Here is a 23,464-nt window from a genome sequence, read left to right as displayed (position 1 = left end):
ACTACAATAGGGGGAGAGAATAAAGGGGAAAAAATCCAAAAGAATCTACAGAGAAAGTCAAAACATAAGAATAATAAGTGTTTTTCTTGAATCACTGCTCTCAGAGTCCTTTCCCTTGCTGGGAGTCACAGTCCACCTTACCTCCCTAGGATGCCCTCCAACACTGTGCTGATCTCTGGACCTGCTGTGGGGGCAGCTCTGAGTCTAATCTGGTCCTACTGCTATGTGTTCTTGCCTCCAATGTCCTCAGCTACCAGAACTTGTGCATTTTCTTTTGTGGGAGCTCTCAATGACTTTTTATATATTCCATCAACACAGAGTCTGCCTAGTTGATCATGTGGATTTAACCTGCAACTTGTACAGTTGGTGGGAAGATTTTGGGCCTTCTTCCTTAGCCACACTGCCCCTTGGTTTCAACTGTGGTTTTATCTCCACTTCTGCATGTGGCTCGTCCACTGGGGTTTGCTCCTGAGGCTGCCCTAGAGGACTTAGGTTTGCCTCTGTGAGGGCCAGGTGTGGAGGTGGTGCAGCTGCTTGGGTTACAGGGGTTCTGGCAGCACCAGGTACTCAGGGGAGTTGACGGCCAGGGCAGCAGGAAATATAGTGCTCTGGTAGGGTATGGCAACCAGTATTGGTCAATACTCTCCAGTATTCTTGCCTGGAGAACCCCTCCCTGACAGAGAAGCCTGGCAGGCCACAGTCTACAGGGTTGCAAAGAGTCAGACACTACTGAAGTGACCCTGTAGGCATAGATGCAAGACTTTTTTTTGCCTGTGGCAGCTCTGCCCCCGTGAGAGTTGAGTGTGCAGGTGGTGCAGCTGCTTGGCTTGCGGGGACCCTGGCAGTGCCAAGTGTGCAGGGACATGGACTGCCTCTGCCACAGGAGTTATGGTCCTATCAGCGCCTTTTTTTGAGCCTCTTGTAGCTAGTGATCAGAAGGCCTCTTTGGCCAGTCTTTCTCCTTAGCTCTGCCCATTCAGGTACTTAGAGGGCTCCTTTGCCTGGGGTCCTTCTCTGTTGTTCGGAGCATCAGGCACATAGAGGGCCCCCCCTTGCTGGGGTCCTACTCTGTAGATTGGCACGTCAGGCACTTAAAGGGGCACCCTGGGTGGGGTCCTACTCTGTAGTTCAGTGCCTCAGGCATTTGATGGGCCAGCCTGTCTATTGTTCAGCTGCTGATGCTGGCCTGTGGGGAGAGAGAGGCTATAGTCATGTCTCCACCCCCTACACATGACTAAGCAGTATCGCCTTGCTTAGGTGGCTGCCTGGCTTTCCTCCACAGGCATTTCCCAGCACAATCTCCTCCCTCACCTCCCCTGGATCCATCTCTCCACAGTCAATAGCAGCCCTCATCCTGGGATCACTCCACACGCCCCAAACTCCAGCTCCCAGCCCCTGTGCCTTCCAGGGGACCAGCATTCCTGTCCAAGATACGTATGGCTGTAGCAAGGTCTATCTGAGTCTCATTCTATTTAGGCTGCCATAGATCAGCTGTTTCACTCTCAGCCTTAAATGTTTCTCCTCTGACTCAGACAGTTGCCCCAATGTGGGGATCAGACTCCTGCTTCAGTTCCCCCACCCACTGAAGACAGGTCCAGTCCTACTAACACTCCTGTTTTTCCCCCCAGTTCCTTTGTCCTACAGAGTTTTGTCTGGTTCTGTATATTCTTTTCCTCTGGTCGAGTACTCCTGTCTACTCTCAGCTGGTGTTTTGCATGCACTTCTGTGTCTGAAGGTGTATTCCTGATGTATCCATGGAGAGAGATGTACTCCACGTCCACCTACTCCTCTGCCATCTTGTTCTCCTCCCATAAAATTTCTTAATATTAGCAAATAGAATTCAACAATACATAAAAAGAATTTTACATTATACCAGAAAGTGAAAGTGTTAGTCACTCAGACGTGTCTGACTCTTTGTGACTCCATGGACTGTAGCCCGCCAGGCTCCTCTGTCCACGAAATTCTCCAGGGAAGAATACTGAGTGGGTTACCATGCCCTTCTCCAGGGGATCTTCCCAACCCGGGGATCGAACCCAGGTCTCCTGCATTGCAGGCAGATTCTTTGCCATTTGAGCTACCCAGGAAGCCAACATTTCAGAATGCTAGCCTAGTTTTGTAATTAGTAATCAGCCAATATAATCCACCATCTTAACAGGCTAAAGAGAAAAAAAAGGTCACATAATCATCAATACAGTAAAGCATCTGATAAAATTCAAACTCATTCATGAAAAACAAAACAGAAGAGAACTTCCTGAACTTGGTAAAAAGTATCCAAGAAACACCTACAGATGTTTTTTAATGGTATAGGCAGCATACTTAATAGTGAAAGATTGAATGCTTTCCCCCTAAGATTGGACTAAGGCAAGGATGTCTGTTCTTAACACTCTATTTTAAGATAGTACTGAAAATTCTAACCGGGGCAATAAGCCAAGAAATGGTAACTGGCATACAGACTAAAAATGAAATTGCCCTTTAGAGCTAGAAATTTCCAAGGAATCAATCAAAAACTCCTAGAATAAGTCAGGTTACAAGATACAAGATAAATATCCCCAAAGCAACCATATTTCTATATACTAGTATGGATATGTGGACACCAAGATTAAAAACAAATTACTCAAAAAATAAAAAAATAAAAAAGAAGTACTTTAGAGGTAAAACATGAACATGAATTGTATGTTGAAAACTACACAGTGTTGATGACAAATCAAAGCTTTAAATAAATACATACCCTGTTCATGCATTGGAAGACTCAATATAGGAAAGACACTAATTCTCCCCAAACTGATAGAGGTTTAACACAATTGCTGTCAGAATTCCAATGATATCTTTTGTAGATATATAAAAAAAATTAAACATGGAAATATAAAGGTACCAGAATAGCTAATGTAATTTTTAAAAGTGGGAGGAATTAGTCTACCTGATTTTAGAACTCAATACCTACCATACTCAAGACCTTAGTATTGGTGAAGAGATAAACACACAGATCAACAGAACAGAATTAAAAAGAAAAAAAAAAAAACAGAAATAGGTCCACATAGATAGGCTCAAATGATTTTTGACAAAGATAAAGGCAATCCAACAGAAGAGAGACAGCCTTTTCAGCAAATGGTGCTAGAAAAATTGGACATTCCTAGGAGAAAACAAAAACCTTGACCTAAGTCTCCTACCTTACAGAAAACTTAACTCCAAATGGATCATTGATTTCAATGTAAACCTATAAAACCTTTAGAAAAAAAAATAAAAGAAAATCTTTGGGACCCAGGGCTAGGCAAAGAATTCTTAGACTTGACAACAAAACAAAATCCAAGAGAGGAAAAAATGACAAATTGAGCATTGACAAAATTCAAAACTATTGCCCTGCACATGATCCTATTCAGAGAATGAAAAACCAAGCTACAGACTAGAAGAAAATATTTGCAAACCACATATTTGACAAAGGACTAGTGGATATAATATGTAGAGTTCTCAAAACTCAACAGTACAAAAGCAAGCAACTGTATTCAAACGTGAGCAAAAGACAGGACGAGAAATTTTATCAAAGATACACAGGTGTCAAGTAAACATGGAAAGAAGTGCTTGTTAAATGAAACTACCCTGTGCTATCTCATGGCATATGCACACACACTTCTGATGGTCAGAGACCTAAAGGTTTCTCTCCTCTCCTCTGTAACCCCACATGCCTCTACACTGTCTTATGTTGTAGGGAAAAAAAAAAGAAAAAGTGTGTAATATGTCCCTTAGTTATTTCTCTATTTCATGCTAATGAGAAAAAATAGAATCATATATAGGAAAGAAATACAAACCGACATCTCCTTCGACCTCTTTTTTCTTCACCCGCTTAATCCTCTTCTTTAGTACCTTCATAAGGAAATTAGCAAATTTATTGTTTTCTCCAAGCGCTGTTTGGAAACCAGAATAGAGTGCTTTTTCTTGGTCTTGGAGCTTGGCTACTTCATTCTTTTTCTCTTCCATCTCTTTAAGAGTTTCATTTATTTTCCACTAAATGGAAAAGAATATGAACAAATGATAAATAAAATATTTCCTGATAAACCAGGATCAGAGAATAATGTACATTACAGTGCAAGGTTACAGCCTACAAACATTTTTAAATCTTCTTAATAGAAGTTTACATTGCTGATGTTTGCAGAGTCATTCATTTGGTTAAAATTTAGAATTCTTTTGTAAAAATCAATTAAGGTCAGAATCAGATAAGATAGATTTTTTTGATGTTTAATTTCCTCAAAAAACTAAATTAATTTAAAATTTTTACTTATATGTGAATGTCAGCTAATATTTTTCTGTATGTGCTCTCAAAAAAGACTCTCTTTCATATCAACACAAGATACTGAAAACAAAAAGGCAAATTTGCTCTTAGTGAAGCAGATATATCTACAAACTGACATCACTATTGTGCATGCATTATGTAATAGACTCCTTCTTCCTTCATGACAAAGAGAGAAGGTATAATTAATCTCCTTAAATTTACATATTAATATATATAATAAAGAAAATTTCCTGTGCTAGTCAATTATGTATTACTCTGAAAGTAGCTATTGTATTTAAGAAATTTACCAACTCCTTTTCCACGTATGTTCATTCATAATGATAATATATAATCAAAACTCAACTTCACATGATAGCTACTAACAACAAAAATAATTTTAAAGCCAGGGTAAACAAAACATAAGGGTCACTTTTGAAAAATTAATTCTCCTACTTTATAAGATATCAGATCAAATTCATTAAAAATTATGATTCACTGTTCCCTGAGCAAGGTTACCAAAAATAGAGAGCAAACAGGAATAACAGGAAGGAGGAGGATGAAGAGAAGACAAGAAAGAGATGTAGACTAGAACAAGGGGGGAAATTAAGAAGAAGAAAAGAAGAATCGAGTCCCCTCCATAACTAAGGCTGTAGCCAGTTAGCAATCTTTCGACCGTTCATACTTGCATGTCCTGTTCCTCTTTGTCTAATGAATTAACACGCTCTTGAAGTATGTTCTCCTGTTTTTCAAAGTTCTTTAGGAGAAGCATTTCTTGAAATAATGTGACATGGTGCAGGTCAGATAATTTCATCTGAGTATCTAACTTCAGTTTCTGATGTCTCAGGAGACGGAGTTCTGCATCAAAGGTGACAATCAGTTCTTTGATCTGAGGTGCAAAAAGATATGAGGGTATGTTAGAAGCTTAAAACAGATAAGTGCATCTTTAAAACTACCCAACAATACTGATTTGTTTGGGTAAAAGCATTTGTTTATTCTGCCCTTATTTTGGTGGAAAATTATAAAGGTGGGTGAGTAGGCACATGTGTATGTATGTAGTCACATAAATTCATCAATGGTATTAAATGAATATAAATTAAATTTATTAAGTGGTAGGAAGTCTTGAAGAAGTTGCAGTCCTTCTAGCTATTTCTTCATCATTGATTAACCCATTGATCAAGAATGTCCTTCCTACTTTAAATCAGAGTTTTATAACAAATCTTGATTAAATCTTTGTTTAAATTGGAGACTACGAGCTCTTCATGGATACTGTTAGTATTTGTCTCCACTCCGTCCCCACAGTATCTCTACACTGTCCTTCACACAGTAAGCACTAAAAATTTTTTACTTCCCTCGCCTTATTTTCAAAAATTTCAAACTTATGGAACAGCAAATATTTTTAAATAGATAAACATAATTGCGGAACCATAAGAAATTTATTCAATCTTCTTTTCTTAGTTTATTTATAGATGAAGAAATTAAGACTAAAAATGATTTCCTTGAGACCAAAACTAATTTGTTACAGATAAGAACTCAAGTAACTCAGGGCCTGGTCTAGACTTTATCCCACTGCCATTTCAAATGATCTTAAATCCTCAGTTTTACTTTGATTTTGACACAGCTTCTCCCTTGTCCCATCCCAAAGAAGATTAAGAAAGCAAAAGACAGCCCCAAGGGGCAGATTCTCTTAAAGAAACTAGTACAACAGGAAGAATACACACCATTCCATGTTTGTCATTAGGCTGTACATAGGAAGCCTTGACTATGTAACGCCTATAGTGAGTGTGGGTTCAACCTAAGGCTGAGAAGCAGGAAGACATCTGTGGGTCTGGGGCAGTGAAACTGCTAAAGCATTTCAGAGAGCTAAAAAACAGAAACAAAAAACAAACCAAGGAAAAGAAAAATTAAACTTTTAATGATTGACCGTAGACTAAGTGGGTTCCGCTTTAATGCTGGCTTAATGAATCTGAATTATTTTTAAGCTTCTTTGGAGACAGGACTATATTGTCTTTAGTGCAACACCATTCTGCAACTATACCACATAGGTGTCCAAGGTTGTAAGGGTTATGCTTGTTTTATTCTCACTATACTTCATACCTGTAAGCTTTATGAAGATAGAGTACATATCTGGCTTGGGAATTGTTGCATCCCTACTACCTAACTTACACTGTTTCTACACATAGAATGGCCAATAAATATTTGTTAAATTAATAACTAGTTAAATCAATCAAAACTTTTTACATAATACCTACTATATGTCTAGAATTGTCCTAGACGCTTCAAAGGAATCAGAAGTATATGTGGCCCTTCCCTCAAGAACTGTATGATCTAACGAAATAGAGACTAGAGGAAAAAAAAAAATCAATAAAACTAAGGCTGGTCTTTGAAAAGATAAAACTGACAAACCTTAATCCAAATTCATCAAGAAAAAAATGGGAGGTGGCCTAAGTCAATAAAATCAGAAATGAAAAAGCAGTACAACTGAGACCACAGCAATGAACAGACCAATTACCAGTAATGAAGTTAAATCAGACTGGATAGCTTCACAGGGGAATTCTACCAAACATTTAAAGGAGAGTTAACAACCATCCTAAAACTATCCCCAAAAATTGCAGATGAAGGAACACTTCCAAACTCATTCTATAAGGCCAGTATTATCCTGATACTAAAACCAGACAAATATATCATGCAAAAAAGAGCATTACAGCCCAATATCACTGATGAACATAGATGCAAAAGTCCTTAACAAAATATTAGCAAACTGATCCCAACAGTACCTTAAATAATCATACATTATGATCAGTGAGATTTATCCCAAGGATGCAAGGATAATTCAATAGACACAAATCAGTGTGTTGCACCACATTAACAAACTGAAAAATAAAAGCCACATGATTATCTCGCTGCAGAAAAACTTTTGACAAAATTTAACATCTATTTATGATAAAAACTTTTTAGAAAGGGGGCAGAGAGAGAACATAGCTCAACATAATAAAAGTCATAATATGACAAATCCATAGCTAATATCATACTCAAAAGGTGAAAAACTGAAAGCATTTCCTCTAAGATCAGGAACAAGACAAGGATACACATTATTGCAACTTTTATCCCACAGAATATTGGAAATCCTAGCCACAGCAGTCATACAAGAAATAAAAGGAATCCAAATTGAAAAAGAAGAAGCAAAACTATTACTGTTTGCAGATGACATATACACAGAAAATCCTAAAGACACCACCAGACAACTACTAGAGCTCATCAATGAATTTAGTAAAGTTGCAGGATATAAAGTTAATATATAGAAATCTTTTGCATTTCTATATACTAAAAATTAATTATCAGAAAGAGAAATTAAGGAAACAATCTCATTTACCATCACCTCAAAATGAACAAAATACCTAGAAATAAATCTACCTAGGGAGGTAAAAGACCTATACTCAGAAAACTCTAAGAAACTGATGAAAGAAACTGAAGACCACAGGAACAGATGGAAAAATATACTATGCTCTTGGATAGAAAGAATCAGCATTGTTAAAATACTATACTATCTAAAGCAACCTATAGATTCAATGCAATCCCTATCAAAATACCAATGGCAATTTTCACGGAAACAGAACAATTTTTTTTTTAATTTGTATGGAAATACAAAAGACCCCAAATAGCCAAAACAATCTTGAGAAAGAAAACAGAGCTGGAGGAATCATACTCCCTGACTTCAAGGTCATACTACAAAGTTGTAATGATCAAACAGTATGATACTGGCACAAATACAGACACATCAATCAATGAAAGGGAACAGAGAGCGCAGAAATAAACTCAGGCACATACGGTCAATTAATCAGTGACAAAGGAGACAAGAACATACAATGGAGAGAAGTCCCTTCAATAAGTGATACTGGGAAAATGGGACAGTTCTATAACACCATACACAAAAATAAACTCAAAATGGATTAAAGACCTAAACGTAAGACTGGAAACCATAAAATTCTTGGAGGAAAACATAAGTAGAACACTGTTTGACGTAAATTAAATCACAGCAATATATTTTTTTTTGGCTCTGTCTCTTACAGCAAACAAAAACAAAAATAGACAAATCTAATTAAGCTTAAAAGCTTTAAGATAGCAAAGGAAATCACCAAAAAAAAAAAAAGAAAGAAAGAAAGAAAATACAACCTATTGAATGGGAGAAAATACTGGCAAATGATATGACTGATAAGGGGTTAATATCCAACATGTATAAACAACTCATACAATTCAACATCAAAAAAATGATTTAAAAATAGGCAGAAGACCTGAATAGACATTTTTCCAAAGAAGAAATGCAGGTGGCCAATAGGCACATGAAAAAATGCTCAATATTGCTAATCACTAGGAAAATGCAAATCAAAACCACAGTGAGATAATCACCTCACATCTCATAGAATGGCTATCATCAAACACACACACATACATACACAAATAACAAATATTATCAAGAATGTGGAGAGGGAGGTCTCTCAAAATACAACCTAAGGAAGCAACACTTGGGAAGCAACCTAAGTGTCCATAAACAGATGAATAGAAAAATCAAATGTGATGCATACATATGTGAAATGTAATACTACTCAGCCATATAAAAGAATGAAATTTTTCCATTTGCAATGACATGGATGGACCCGGGGAATATTATGATTAGTGAAATAAGTCAGTCAGAGAAAGACAAATATTATATGTTAGCAGTAATATGTGGAATCTAAAAAAAAAATAAGCAAACGAGTGAACATAACAAAAAGGAAACAAATATAGACAACAATGTAGCGGTTACAAGCTGGGAGAGGAAAGAAGAGAGGGGCAATATAAGGGTACATTAATAGGTATAAACTATTAGGTATAAAACAAGCTACAGTGATTATTGTGCACCATATTTTATAGTAACTACAAATGGAGTATAATTTTAAAAACTGTGAATCACTTTATTATACATCTGTAACATATAACATCGGAGAAGGCAATGGCACCCCATTCCAGTCCTCTTGCCTGGAAAATCCCATGGATGGAGGAGCCTGGTAGGCTGCAGTCCATGGGGTCGCTGAGAGTCCGACACGACTGAGCGACTTCACTTTCACTTTTCACTTTCCCGCATTGGAAAAGGAAATGGCAACCCACTCCAGTGTTCTTGCCTGGAGAATCCCAGGGACTGGGGAGCCTGGTGGGCTGCCATCTATGGGGTCGCACAGAGTCGGACATGACTGAAGCGACTTAGCAGCAGCAGCAGCAGCAGCAGCAGCAGCAACATATAACATTGTATATCAACTATACCTCAATTAAAAATTGTATAATCTAAGTTATAAGACAAAACTAACAATACAAAACAGCAGGAAAAATAAGTATAAAGCATGAGGTGCTGATTTAAGTGCAAATGGAGTTTAGAAGAAACGAGAGTATGTAGTGAAGGCAGAAGATTATGGAGCGAGTCTGGAAGTGAGCTGAGTTTTAAAAGATGGCAACTTTGAAAGGAAGTCATTGCAGGCAGAAGGAAATAGCAAAGAAAAATGCACAGATGAAACTCAGAAGGAGGGAAGTGAGTGGGGAGAAACAGGAAGACTGAGAAAACAGGACTGGAAGAAGTAGACATAATGGTGATGAGTAAGGCTGGGGGCAGGGTAACAGGGGTGCCTTCAGAGTGTGGCCAGAAAGACACACTGAGCAAGGCGACTCTGTACAGCTGGCAGGAGGGAGCTTTCCATCCCAGAAAGGACTTTTTCCTCCCCTATTCAGAGCACCTCCTGCACGCAACTGGCCCCAACCTGGTCCTGATTTTCCTAGAAATAAAAATATTTGCTATTCCATGATTCTGAACACTCCCACTAACAGGGCAAACCATACATTAGAGAAAGATCAGGGGTGAAAGGCAGATGGTGCCTCACTTTCACTGGAAGGTTTTAAATCATGCTCCAGCCATCATCTGAAAGCTGCTCCATCACTTCCTTAGCGTGACTTTAGATACCAATTAACATGGATTTGCCCTTGATTCCTAGCTTTTCAAAAAGTTGATAAGCTCCAAAGTTCTGGGCAGAACAGAATGATTTTCACAAGTCCAGGGATGGGGAGGGAAGCCAAACTATCAGTGAGTTGACTGGTCAGAGTTTAGGAAGAGGTTAATGTAGAGAAGTTAAAAATAAGTAAGAATCTAGATCTAGCTCTTCCGTCTTTCAGCTTTAAATAAGCAGTCGCATTTCTTACCCGTCTGATCAAATACTGTTGCATGTACACGTGTTTGATCTCCTCCCTCTTCATAATCTCCAGCTCCACGTCAGTTGGATCTGCTTTTTCAAATTCTGTGAACTTTGGAAGGTCCAGACTGAATGCTGATGCTTTTGATGCTCTAGACAATGAATCACGTGTCGTTAAATCCCGCTCCTTTCCAGAAGAGAGTCTGAGGAAGCCTCCAGCTGAGCCTGCCAATGCTGTCTGTCCCACCTGGTGGGCCTTTTCAACCTGACTTTTCACCTGCTGTTGCTTAAAAGCTAGGAGGGTTTCATCATCATACTGAAATCTCTTTTCTGGAACTTCTTCTGGGTATATCTGAGGGACCTGGGGAATGGGCAGGTGCTTGAATACGGGAAGAGTCGACTGAATGTTCTTCAGTTCTTGGACCAGACACTGTATTTCCTCGATGACAGCCACCTTAAGGTCTCGAAGAGAGACGATGCTCTTGTTCATGTGCATTTTCTTTGAATAGGCCTGAGAAAAGGAACAGGAGGGAAGTGAAATGACAACTCAGCCACAAAGGGCAGTCTGAAACATGACTTGATTTTTGTCCCTTGACTGGTATGCCTAGAAAAATTTGAGAAAAAAATCTTTCTGATCATTCCTATTCACTACCAGGTTATTTTCTCTGATGGTTAGGCTTTTCCCTATTTCATCTCTCCATAAGGGGGAGACAGTCTGGATATGACCTCTGGTGTCCCCCAACTGGCTTATCAGGCTGAGTTCCCCTGTCCTCGTCCCACTACTCACAGAAGTCCTTCTTGAGCCCTGTACTCAGCCAGATCCCAGGAGGGGGAAGGTCATCCTTTAGTTAGGAACACACGAGTAACATCCTAACTCAGGTCCCATGGGCTTAGACTCAGGGGTATCCACCTAGTATCAAACTACAATTTAACCTGTTTTGATTCTGTATTTTGGCCACGTAATGTCTGTAACTCCTTGTGCAGGCAAGGTCATGATTCTGAATTTCAGTATCACGCCACACCAAGACATTCCTGGATTCTTCCTTGGTTCCTTCTCCATTTATCTAAGCCAGGCTACACCCCTGCTTCCGCTCCCTGGTGCCACAGGTGCTTCCTCGCCGCCAGTCCCCTCCCCAGTCTGTCTTTCTTAAATGTGTTTACCAGAGCCTATAATCACATGCAGCCCTACTCCTGTGTGCAGTTAGGCAATCAGATGGCCCCAAAGCTATTAAGAGTAACTTTGCATAAATATTCAGGTTAACAAAAATTAAACATCAAAAGGCACTTCTTCAAGTAGTCTTATAAAACTTACAATGTATTTACAAGCTATTGCAATAAAATAGAGGACATGTTTTACATACTTAAGAATAAACCTTTAAAGCATTAAGATTTAAAGTCAAAATCCAGCCCTTGGGTGAGTTGGGGCCACATCTGAAGTACCTGGAGGATTGAAATTAAGCTGAGAAGAACAAACCCAAACCAGCCTGATGCCTGTAAGGCCGATGTCTTTGAGGAGCCCTATTTACATACCAAGCTTCTTTTTCTAGTTTTCCAAATATCTCACAAACTAAATACTAGCCACAGGGAGGGGGGTGTATAATATACCATTTCTAACATGTTTGAGGAGGGACTCCCCTGGTGGTCCAGTGGTTAAGACTCCACGCTTCCAAGGCAGGGGGTGTGGGTTAGATTCCTGGTCGGAGAATTAAGATCCAATATGCCATGTCTATGGCATGGCATGGCATGGCACATGTCTGGTGCCACCAAAAAATTTTTTTAATAAATAAAATGCTTGATACTTTTCAATGACTTTGAATTTAACCATGATAAGAATGACTTACAAAGCAATCATATTTCAATAAAAAATAAATTAATTTTTTTAAAAAAGAATGACTGCTCATTAACTCTCTAAAGAAGACTAGACATGTCTTGTCTTATTGTTGTTCATTGGTAGAAATACTATTTGTTTTTAATAGACAACACAACTGAGGCTTTGGGAGCTTTACATGACTAGCCAAGTTTATAGAACTACTAAATGGCAGAGATTAAGTGGAAGAGAACTCTGATCTTCTGACCTGTGCACTAGTGTATTCTACATTATTTAATGCTATTACTTTAATAAAATAGATTTCAGTATAGTGCAGTTCAGTTCAGGACATCACACCTGTCCATCACACCTGTCCATCACCTCTAGCTGGACCATGACATTTCAGGTTGGCTGACTGGCAAATTGTGGTTGAAAAAACATTTCTCTATAAGAAAGGATGACACACGATAGTGGAAACAGGAATTTCCTTAGACAAACAGCTAGAAAAACAATCCAAACAGTCACTAATAAAATGTTAAAAATGTCCATTTGATCAGAAAAATATAGTTATGAGCTATGAAAATTTACCTGTGGCTATTGAATATTTGATGCTGGTAAGTACAGCATCTTCGGTGAAATTGAAAGAGACACTCCTTCCTCAATATACTTTACTTCCATTTTTCAGAAAATTATAAAATATTCAAATGTATCATATCTGTGGTATGACTTGGCACTCTTTCCAATGTGATGCCTTGAAATGCGCAATGTGCAGAGTCATACTAGGTGACCATATTCAAAAGTCTCCTCAAAATATTAGCTCAGATGCCTTTTGAGCCTCTGAATGTGAAAAGTCACTTGTCAATTCAAAGTAAGTAATTACTATGACAGGGAGAGGAAACTTTAGTACAAAAACAGATATGAGAGATCAGGATGACTAGAAGCAGTTTGAAAGAATGCAGAGAGAATCAAAATGGAATATATTAATTGTTTAGTATTGAGTCATCTACAAAGTCTGCAAGTCCTTCAAACAAAGGCTAACCACAGTAGCCTCTTTTCCTAAGTTTCTGGTAGTCCACAGCAGCCAAAAACAATATCCAATAAGGATGTGTTTGAATTTCAGAGGTTCAAAGTCCATAAAATATATTGCTTTCACCCATGAAACTGGTATTGAACCAAAAAACTAATTTGAACACTGGTTCTGTGATGTTAATAATCATGGATAAATCTCTTATCTTTAGGACTCAATTTCCTCATGTGTAAAAATGGGCATTACTCTAGGAAAATGATGCAGGCCTTTTCCAAGATTATATATCTTTATGGATCAGATAACAAAATGGGTGGTCTTAGCAGAATTTTTTTTTAAAAAAAGGAATGTCTCATTGTCATAAAAACTACGGGTAAGTACCATAGAGTCTAGGTATCCCAGTTCCTCCTCCTTCTTGGCAGCATTTATTCTCATGTGTTCAGGTATCTTATAGTCTGCAGCTGTCTTCAAATTAAAGTCTCCCATAAATAACTGGGCCTCTTTGATGGCCTGAACATCTTTGGGATCTTCATAGTCATCATCAGGTTTACTTTTGTACCTATCAGAAAAACCGAAAACACAGCCATAAACATAAAAATAAACTCTAACTTTTCTACTTTATTCTAGGTATAGAATCAAATTCAATCGTAAAGCAAAAGCATAATTCTGAGTCTGTGGTGCAATTTCAGATTAAAAAAAAACTTACAGTTCCTCCCATTCTTTTTTTCGTTGCTGAATCTTCATTTGGGCCCTTTCAGCTTTTAATATAAGTTTCCTTGTTTTCTCAATTTGATTTTCCACCATAATTTCACTTAGGGTTTTAGGCCGAAATTTCTTCCCTTTCTCTATGACTGATTCTTCTGGCACACTAATACTTCCACCTATACAGAGAGCCAACAATTGTTTTCAATCTTTATGGAATATCAAGCAAAACTCAAATATTGTTTTCAATCTGCCACATTTTAAAAATCCAAGAATATACCGAATCCATAGTTATGGTGTATATTAAGCAATCACTATGAATTAAACCCCACCATAAGTACTTTCGGAGAAGGCAATGGCACCCCACTCCAGTACTCTTGCCTGGAAAATCCCATGGATGGAGGAGCCTGGAAGGCTGCAGTCCATGGGGTCGCTGAGGGTTGGACACAACTGAGCGACTTCCCTTTCACTTTTCACTTTCATGCATTGGAGAAGGAAATGGCAACCCACTCCAGTGTTCTTGCCTGAGAATCCCAGGGACGGGGGAGCCTGGTGGGTTGCTGTCTATGGGGTCGCACAGAGTCGGACACGACTGAAATGACTTAGCAATAAGTACTTTAGAACACCAAAATAAAGAGATATAAATCACAATTTTTACTCCTTAGAAATTTATTTTTTAAAAAACTGGTGACATAAGACATATATTAAAGAAGTAAAGAACATGATCATGAATAACAGACTAGTGGTAGATACTGGGAAGCTGGGAAAGAGTTCTGTAACATGATGATGGAGGAAGAAAACAGCAAGTGAGTCATATTTGATGTGTAATTTGAGGTGATATATATCAACTGTAGTGGTCTGCAGCCAATTTAAAAACTGGTCAGAAACGCACAAATCTAGAACTTAAAATTAATGGCTTTATCACAGACACATGAAAAGATGTTCAACATTACTAGTCATCAGGGAGGGTGTTAGTCATTCAGCTTTGTCCGACTCTTTGCGATCCCATGGACTGTAGCCTGTCAGGCTTCTCTGTCCATGGGATTTTCCAGGCAATAATACTGGAGTATTATTTCATTTCCTCCTCCAGAGGATCTTCTCAACCCAGGGACTGAACCCGGGTCTCCTGCATTGCAGGCAGATTCTTTACCGTCTAAGTCACCAGGGAAGCCCAGTCATGAGGGAAATGCAAATCAAAACCACAATGAGATAACACCTTATACCTGCCAGAATGGCTATTATCAAAATGATGACAAATAACAAGTGTTGGTGAGGAGACAGGGAAAAAGGAACACTTGTGTACTGTTGGTAGGAATCTAAGTTGGTGCAGGAGATTCCTCAAGAATTAAAAACAGAACTACCATATGATGATCCAGGATTCCACTTTTGGGTATTTTTCCAAGGGAAAAAGTTCCACTAACACAAAAAGATATACGCACCCTTATGTTCATTGCAGTATGATTTACAACAGCCAAGATATAGAAGCAAACTAAGTGTTCATTGATAGGTGAATGGATAAAGAATACGAGGTATACACACACAATAGAACATTACTCAGTCATAAAAAAAGAATAAAATATTTTCATTTGTGACAACATGGATGACCTAGAGAGTGTTGCGCTGACTGAAATAAGACAAGAAAAACAAATACTGTATGATTTCTCTTATATGTGGAGCCTAAAAAATCAAAACAAATGAATAAACATAACAAAACAGAAATAGACTCATAATACAGAAAACAAATAGCTGGTTGCCAGAGAGGAAGGGGTCGAAGGATGAAATAGGTGAGGGAGATTAAGAGGTGCAAACTTCCACTTACAAAATAAATGAGCCAGGGGGATGAAATGGACACCACAGGAAACAGTCAATAATGTAGTAATAACTTTGTATGGTAACAGATAATAACTAGACCTACCATGGTGATCATTTTGTGCTGTATAGAAATATGGAATCACTATACTGTAACCTGGAACTAACACAGTTCTGTAGGTCAATTATACTTCAGTAACAATTAATTAAAATAATACTATTGGTTTTATCAGTTATAAGTACCTACTAGAGGAATTACTCAATTTTTGTTCAAGCTACATAGAGATAACACTTTAGATATACATGAAAAATGTTAAATAATATGCATGGTTACCATTTTATTTCATATTTCAAATTTATGGTACTGTGGAAAAATAAGTTAAATATGCCCTGGGTGGCCACAGAAAGATTTGATAATTAAAGTGTATTTCGTATATATAAAATAAATAACCAACAAAGACCCACTGCATAGCACAGGTACTATCCTCAACCTTTGTAATAACCTACAAGGGAAAAGAATCTGATTAACGAACATATGCGTGTGTGTGTGTGTGTGTGTGAACAATCACTTTGCTGTACACCTGAAACTAACACACACTGTAAATCAACTATACATCAATAAAAAATAAAAGTATAATTTGATCTGGATCCCCCCAAAATGGTAGAATTCAGAGAGGAGAGGAGTGAATTGGTCACTTCATTAGGAACCTGCATGTGGACGTTTCAGACATAATTAGGAAGCAGCAAGCAGGACAATAAGCTAAATGTGCCAATCAAGCAGTATGAGAAGACACTATTGGGGATAAAATAGAGATATGTTGCAGAAGGATTAAATATGTGATAAGGGTTTCAGAAGTTATCCTAGAAGCAGAAAGAAGCCATTAAATGTTTCTCAATGAAGAGTGTGAAACAGTAATAATGTCAGTACTGAATCATGGGCTCTAGCCTACATCTGGCCAGGCTGCAGTGCCCTTTACCCTTGATTAGGCTCTCCACATCTGTTCCCAGAATTCCTGTCTTGCTTCTTCTCACCCCAGTCACCCTGTGGGCAGTCACAGGAGGCAGGGATTAGAGATTTATTTTCACACCTGTATTCTCAGCTCTTCATTCTGTTTATGTCCTTGGAAAAGAGTGTGAGTTGTGTTCTAGCCCTACAATCTAGAGTGGGGCCCAGGAGTCTGGGAACATACACTTCCTAGGAAAACTAGCATCTGGGAAAATCCTAGATTTAAGAACAGGTGGACAAGGGAAGCAAGAAATCAGTAGTACTTGGTGCTCTTATCCACCCTTAGTCACATGACTGGGAATCAAAAGGTTCTGCTCACAAAAAGAGAATTCAATTTTGAAATTTTGATAAATATAGACTCAAAAGCCTTCTTGTCATTTATGTTACCTGTATCTCTCTGGCTATCCTTTCTTCCAGTTCCTTCTTTTTCAAACCTCTCAAATTTGCTTGGTCTTCTCTCTGATTGACTTGCCCGTTTGGTTTTGGAGTACTTAGAGGGTTTCACAAGCCTATAGGAGGATATCTTGTGATCACTCTGAATGGCATGAACTACAATAATATCGTTTTCCAATGAATCACGAAATCTGGGGGAAAATAAGTACTTGTAATGGTCACCATTTCAATCATGCTACACAATTATTACACAATAAAATAAGATCACAATGTACATACTGATAAACAATACCATTATATCATGTTGAGTCCAAAATTCAACCATGTATATACCAACAAGGATGTAGTGGAAGTTGAATAGCTCTTAAAGTAGAATTTTCTCATGAGAATACTAAACATCTCATTATTAACAACATACCATGGTTTTGCTAGTATGTAGAAGAGTCAAAATTTTCAAACAGACTGCAGTTTATGGTAAGTGGATCATATTAAACTCTGAGGAAGTGCAATTCATTTTCCTATTATCTCATATAGTACATATACAAAATAATACATATTTCATATAGTTATGATAGATAATAGATGGGGAGATGATAAATGTATATCATATATTACCCTATTTTCTCTACAAAAACATTAAGCTCAGGAATTCATACTACTTTCTGGTTTACCTTCCTCTTATAGCCTACAGAGATTTATCTTTTAAAAGTTCTTCATCAATTTCATTGTTGCTATTTTTTGGCAGCAGTTCACATTTCCTCATCTTTTAACTTTAGGATTTAATTTAATTTATGTATGTAATCATTCCTTTAAAATCTCGGTTGCATCTAAGTTGATTTATAGATTCAACATAATGGTTACCTGACTTTTGAAAAAAGCATCACTACAATCTAGTGAGGAAAGAATGTACCTATCAGCAAAGGATAGTAGGTCAACTGGATATCAATACAGAGACAAAAGACACTTGATCTCTCTTACAGCACCCACAAAAATTATCCAAGACAGAAAACGGCGAAACAGTAGAGCTTCTAGAAGAAAATGGAGGATTATTTCACAAACTGGAAAAAGGCCAAGAATCCTTAATCACCATAAAAGCACTAACCATAAAAAGTTAGTGAAAATATAGGGACTTTCCTGGTGGCCCAGTAGCTAAGACTTCACACTCCCAATGCAGAGGGCTCAGATTTGATCCCTGGCCAGAGAACTAGATCCCACATGCTGCAACTAAGATGCGGCACAACCAAATAAACTTTTTTTTTTGAAGTTGGTGAAACTGTTGATAAAGTGAAAAGAAAAACACCAGTAAACTGAACTTTGTCAAAATTAAAAACTTCTGTTCAAAAAGACACTATAATAAGGATGAAAAGACAAGCTACAGCGTAGAGCAAGATATTTTACATGCATGCATGTATACACGCATGCACAGATATGTCACTATATACATGTGTCACATATATGACAAAAGTCTCATCCAGAATATGACTACCACAACCCAAGTTTTAAATGAGCAAAAGACTTGAACAAACATCTAATGAAAGAGAATATACAAGTAATCAATAAGTATTTGAAATGGGAGTGAAAATTGTCACTCATCCAGGAAATGTCAATTTAAATCACACTGACACACTACCACAGAATAACTGAAATGCAAAGATCTGACACTGCCCAGTGATGGCAAGCATGAGTGTTACAGGTTGAACTGTGTCACCTAAAAAGAATATGTTGAAGTCCTAACCATCCCAGGTGGCTCAGAATATGACCTTATCTGAAAATAAAGTCTTGACAGAGGTAATCAAGTTAAAATGAGATCATTAGGGTGGATCCTCATCCAACATGACTGGTATCCTTATAAAAAGAGGAAATTTGGACGAGCACAGAGGAAATATATCTGAAGAGACAGAGAGAATTCCATATAAAGACAGAAGGTTTGGAGTGCTATATCAACAAGCAAACTGAAATAAGTGCTAAGCATGGGTCTAGGCATGGAGGCCTCAGTAGCTGCGGCATGTAAGCACAATACTTGCAGGTCTCAGCCCCTAGAGTGCTGTTTCAGCAATAGTGGCACAGGGCTTAGTTGTCCCGCAGCATGTGGGATCTTCCTGGATCAGCAATTGAACCTGTGTCCCCTGCACTGGCAGGCAGATTCTTTACCACTGAGCCACCACGGAAGCCTGCTCATTGGAGCTGGAGAAAGCCTGCACACAGTAAGATCCAGCACAGCCACAAATAGATAAATCTAGAGGGAAAAAAAAACTGCTTATGTCAACCAAAAGGCATATACACAAGAATGTTCATAACAGTATTACTCGCTGTAGCCAAAAATAGAAAAAACTCAAATATCCATCAGCAGTTAAACAGATGAATAAATTGTAGTATAACCATTGAATAGAATATTTCAAAGTAATGAAAACTGCTACCTGCATCAACATGGATAATCTTAGGCATGATACTGCATAAAAAAGCCAGATACAAGAGAGTTCATACTGAAGCTTTACATATATATGAAAGTTCACAGACACAACTAACCTATGGTGATAAACATTCATCTCTAGAGAGTAAATACTGGGAGGAAGACACAAGGGAACTTTCTGGAGTGCTACAAATGTTCTTACTCTAGGTGGTGGATATTTGTGTTTATGTATCTACAAAAATGTATTGAGATTTAAGCATTTATGTATGTAAATTATATCTAAAAAAGGCAGAAAGAAAAAGCAGTCTCCTCTGGGAAGTCATATTAATGCATGAGAGGAATCAGATAGGAAGTTGTCATCTTTCATTACAAGTCCTTTGCCTCTATTTTATTTTTGATGCTTCCTGGGTGATTTAGTGGTAAAGAATCTGTCTTCAATGCAGGAGACGTGAGTTTGATCCCTGGGTTGGGAAGATCCCCTACAGAAGGGAATAGCAACCCCTTCCAGTATACTTGCCTGGGCCAGCGGACTATAGTCCATGGGGTTGCAAAGAGTTACGCTCGACTGAGCATGCACACATACATACTGTGTTAATTAAATATAAAATAAATAATTTGTCAAAAACCAAAAACAAATACATATGACATAATTTGGTTTGTAAAAATTTTGCATATTTAAACGAGAAAGGAACGAGCTCAGGGAGATAGCAGCAGTGACGAGAGAATTACCAGAGTTTTAGGCATTAGTAGGTACTATAGGAGACCAACTATTTGACCACTTCCATAAAACCACTGGAAACTACTTTATTCAAATATCTGTTCATAAACATCTTGACTTGAAGGAAATATGGATCCTACCTATTCTGTAGCTTCTTTAGACCAAGCTGGTGTTTCTCCTTTTCCCAAGCCAATTCCTTTTCCACTCGTTGAATTTTATTAGCTGTTTTCCTGCCAATCTCAGCACGAATTTTGGAATCTAGATCAAAATCCTGAAGATAAGTAGACTTGTTCACCAAAATGGGTACTGTTACCAATGGACTTTAGCAATCCTATTTCATACATAAATATAGACATTTAAGGTTTGTCCTCCATTCCATGCCACATAACTCTCTCCTACATATCATAAACTCTCTGATTCTAGAAACTGCAGACTTTGATTTTACTGTCACAAAATATGGAGAAAAGTTCTCAGAAATAATTAACAATGATGAAAACAGAGTTACATCTTGAAAGATTAGTCCCACAATCGAAAACAATGAATGTTAACAGAACATTTGCAGAGTGTACCAAATTAAAAAAAAAAAAAAAAAAGAACTCCCTCTACCCCGAAGCAGCTACTATTACACAACTAGCTGTGCACAGGGCAGAAGTTCATGGCACATGTTCATCAGCTGAACCTCCCCTCCCATGTGACCCCACCTAGGAAAGGCCATAATGTGTTTGGCGACTTGCTGATAAAACCGAGTCAGGCTTGAATATTCTTCACCAAAGAGGCCATTTCCCCCATGAGGATACTTAGGGACCTCGTGTTTCTTTACTTCACTCCTGGAAAAATAACAGGGCCCTCATTCACACTAAATTACAAGTAATTATTTTTTCCAGATGTGTTGGTGCTTCTAGTAACGATGTATGTAAAATGCTCAGCCACAGAACTTGCCCCAGTTGTTCTTTATTTTGGACTAAGTCACCCATATTCTGCAAGTGTCAATCCTTTTATTAGTACCATAACAAACATCTTTTAACCATTAAGTTGGTCTTTTCGCCAATATGAGTTTATCAATGTGATTTCACCAATTTTTTTTTTTTTAATGAAATTGGCTAAGTGCTTCTAGAATTATAGGACTGGGTAATCCATGGGTATAGTCAAGAAAATAAATTCTGAGCTTTTATTTGACTAGGTTCTTGATAGTAATTCCATTTAAGATAACAAAAATGGGGGAAAATATTACTAGCAGGTAGAAGTGGTTATCCTATTTGGGTCACACCGAGAAGCTTTTTTGGGCTTCCCTGGTGGCTCAGAAGGGGTTGTCAATAAGGCACAAGAGAAAAATTTAATAAAAAATCAGCTTAATTTGGTGACTGTCCCCATAGCTGCAAATATTTTTTAGCAACTTTGTAGATGAACCAGTTTTTATCTTTCCAATAGAGCTGGTGAATTATACAAAAGAAATCACAGAGAATCAAATTACATAGTATGTGCCTATCCAACACTTGGTTGGATAACTTGGTTAGGTATGATAATGATTGATAACCAGATTCAAATTTATATTTATCTTATTACCAAAAGCATATGAAGTAGCTAAATCCAGAAGTAAACTTTGTACAAAGAGACTCATCTACATCCAAACCAACTTGTGTGACAAGTTCTACAGTAGTTTAGTTGTTAAAACACTGACCGGCCAGGCAAGGGAAATTTAAAGATGGGTTTAAGTGTTCTGCTTGGTCAAATAGCAGTCTCAATTCAGAAACAACATATGTTAAAATTAAAATCAAATTTATTTGAGGCTTACTGTCCGTTTAAACTGCATATGTTTGGGTAATTCTTCATTCATCTGTAGTAGTTTCTGTAATTGATTCCTTAAAGCTTTGATCCGTTCTCTCTTTCCAGCCTTAATTTCTTCTACTTCTTTCATTAACTTGTCATGTTCTCTTTTTCTTCTGGCATTCTCAATACTGAAAATAGAAATTTTAAAAGATAACATAACTTTAATATAGAAATAGCAAAAAGAAAACTAGTACTTAATAATTTGGAAATTCATTCAGCTTGGTCAACTTTGTTAAAATGTTGATGTAGTTTGCAAAAGCCCAGACCTAGTATGTATTGATCAAAAATTCTCATACCTGTAGGCTTTAGGATCTTCAATATCTTCTGGAATTGGCTCTGTTTCTATTCCAAACTGTAGGAGAAGGAATGAAAGGTTAGCCCCTTTAAATCACATATTTCCCTTAAAAGACTTAGTAAGTAGTAAATCGAGGGGTTTTCTCTTCTAACAGTTGGAGGCCTAGAAAGTACTTTCACAAAAAAATAAACTAGGGAAAAAACTTATATTTGTTTTTACTTCAGTTAAAGGGGTAAGTAGAAAAAGAAACCCAATCTCAAGTATGCAAAATGTTAATATCATCACATTCCCCTTCCAAATAGGAATTATTGATATTCATGTGTTACTAACAAAAATACAGCAAAAGAAATCCTCAAGGTCATTTATTTTCAAATACTTCTTTTTAAAAAAGCATATTCCTTTCATACATGTTTTGAGTCCCTTCAAAATACCTCATGCGTATACAATGAAAAACTTCAAATACATATATTTTAAAAATTTTAAGTGTTTCACTTGACCTTATCAAAAACATTCAGTGGGAAATACACAGAATAATATAATCCCTCTCCTTGAGAAGGATATGAAATCAGAAGTATGACTCTCCTTTAGAAAGGAAGCTTAAATTAAGAAGTACTATGAAGTAAATCACTTGAAAGTACTTTGTTTTAAAAATACAGGTTCTGTGCTGAAAAATGTCTTAGGTTGCTGAAAAGGATTTATGACCCAATGAATGAAACAAAAAGTCCTAGTTTTCTAGCTAACCTGTTCTTAAGTAAAATTGAACTTATTTTCTATTCTCTTTCATACCACATAGGGTCTTTATTTTGCTGTCATTTGTTGTAAAGAAATAATGATTCTCTTTTGATCAAGTTGGTTTTTAAGTGCTCATCTTGATACACATAAAATATAAACGTACATTTATGTAAGACAAGATCATAAGGTCACGACTAATGTCAGAGACAAGGGATGGCTAATACATTTTAGTTACTATTAATCATTTAGGACAGAACTTGACTGAACT

At 37.4% G+C, this 23,464-nt stretch overlaps 1 protein-coding gene across 5 annotated transcripts in view; it reads right to left on the bottom strand.

Moving 5' to 3' along the window:
• The window catches only part of CFAP44 (cilia and flagella associated protein 44), a 117,348-nt gene that overhangs the window by 31,742 nt on the left and 62,142 nt on the right, over positions 1-23,464 (bottom strand). For 2 of the 5 annotated variants that reach the window (XM_086406003.1, XM_086405981.1), the window contains exons 20-28: positions 22,466-22,521; positions 22,135-22,297; positions 20,483-20,613; positions 17,209-17,405; positions 14,011-14,185; positions 13,686-13,863; positions 10,484-10,984; positions 4,947-5,150; positions 3,804-3,999 (exon numbers count right to left, since the gene is read on the bottom strand). In XM_086406003.1, the coding sequence (XP_086262129.1) occupies positions 3,804-3,999; positions 4,947-5,150; positions 10,484-10,984; positions 13,686-13,863; positions 14,011-14,185; positions 17,209-17,405; positions 20,483-20,613; positions 22,135-22,297; positions 22,466-22,521 (1,801 nt within the window). Of the gene's footprint in view, positions 1-3,803; positions 4,000-4,946; positions 5,151-10,483; positions 10,985-13,685; positions 13,864-14,010; positions 14,186-17,208; positions 17,406-20,482; positions 20,674-22,134; positions 22,298-22,465; positions 22,522-23,464 lie in introns of those variants that run through there. The other 3 variants (XR_015165448.1, XM_086405992.1, XR_015165449.1) reach the window with 3 other exon arrangements.

This window comes from Bos grunniens, chromosome 1 (genome assembly GCF_055505025.1).
Source record: "Bos grunniens cultivar Pamir isolate PY7600 chromosome 1, Bosgru_T2T1.0, whole genome shotgun sequence".
Taxonomy (NCBI): Eukaryota; Metazoa; Chordata; class Mammalia; order Artiodactyla; family Bovidae; genus Bos; species Bos grunniens.
Note: the sequence above shows the minus strand (reverse complement) of the source record. Positions and strands in the feature narration are given on the sequence as shown.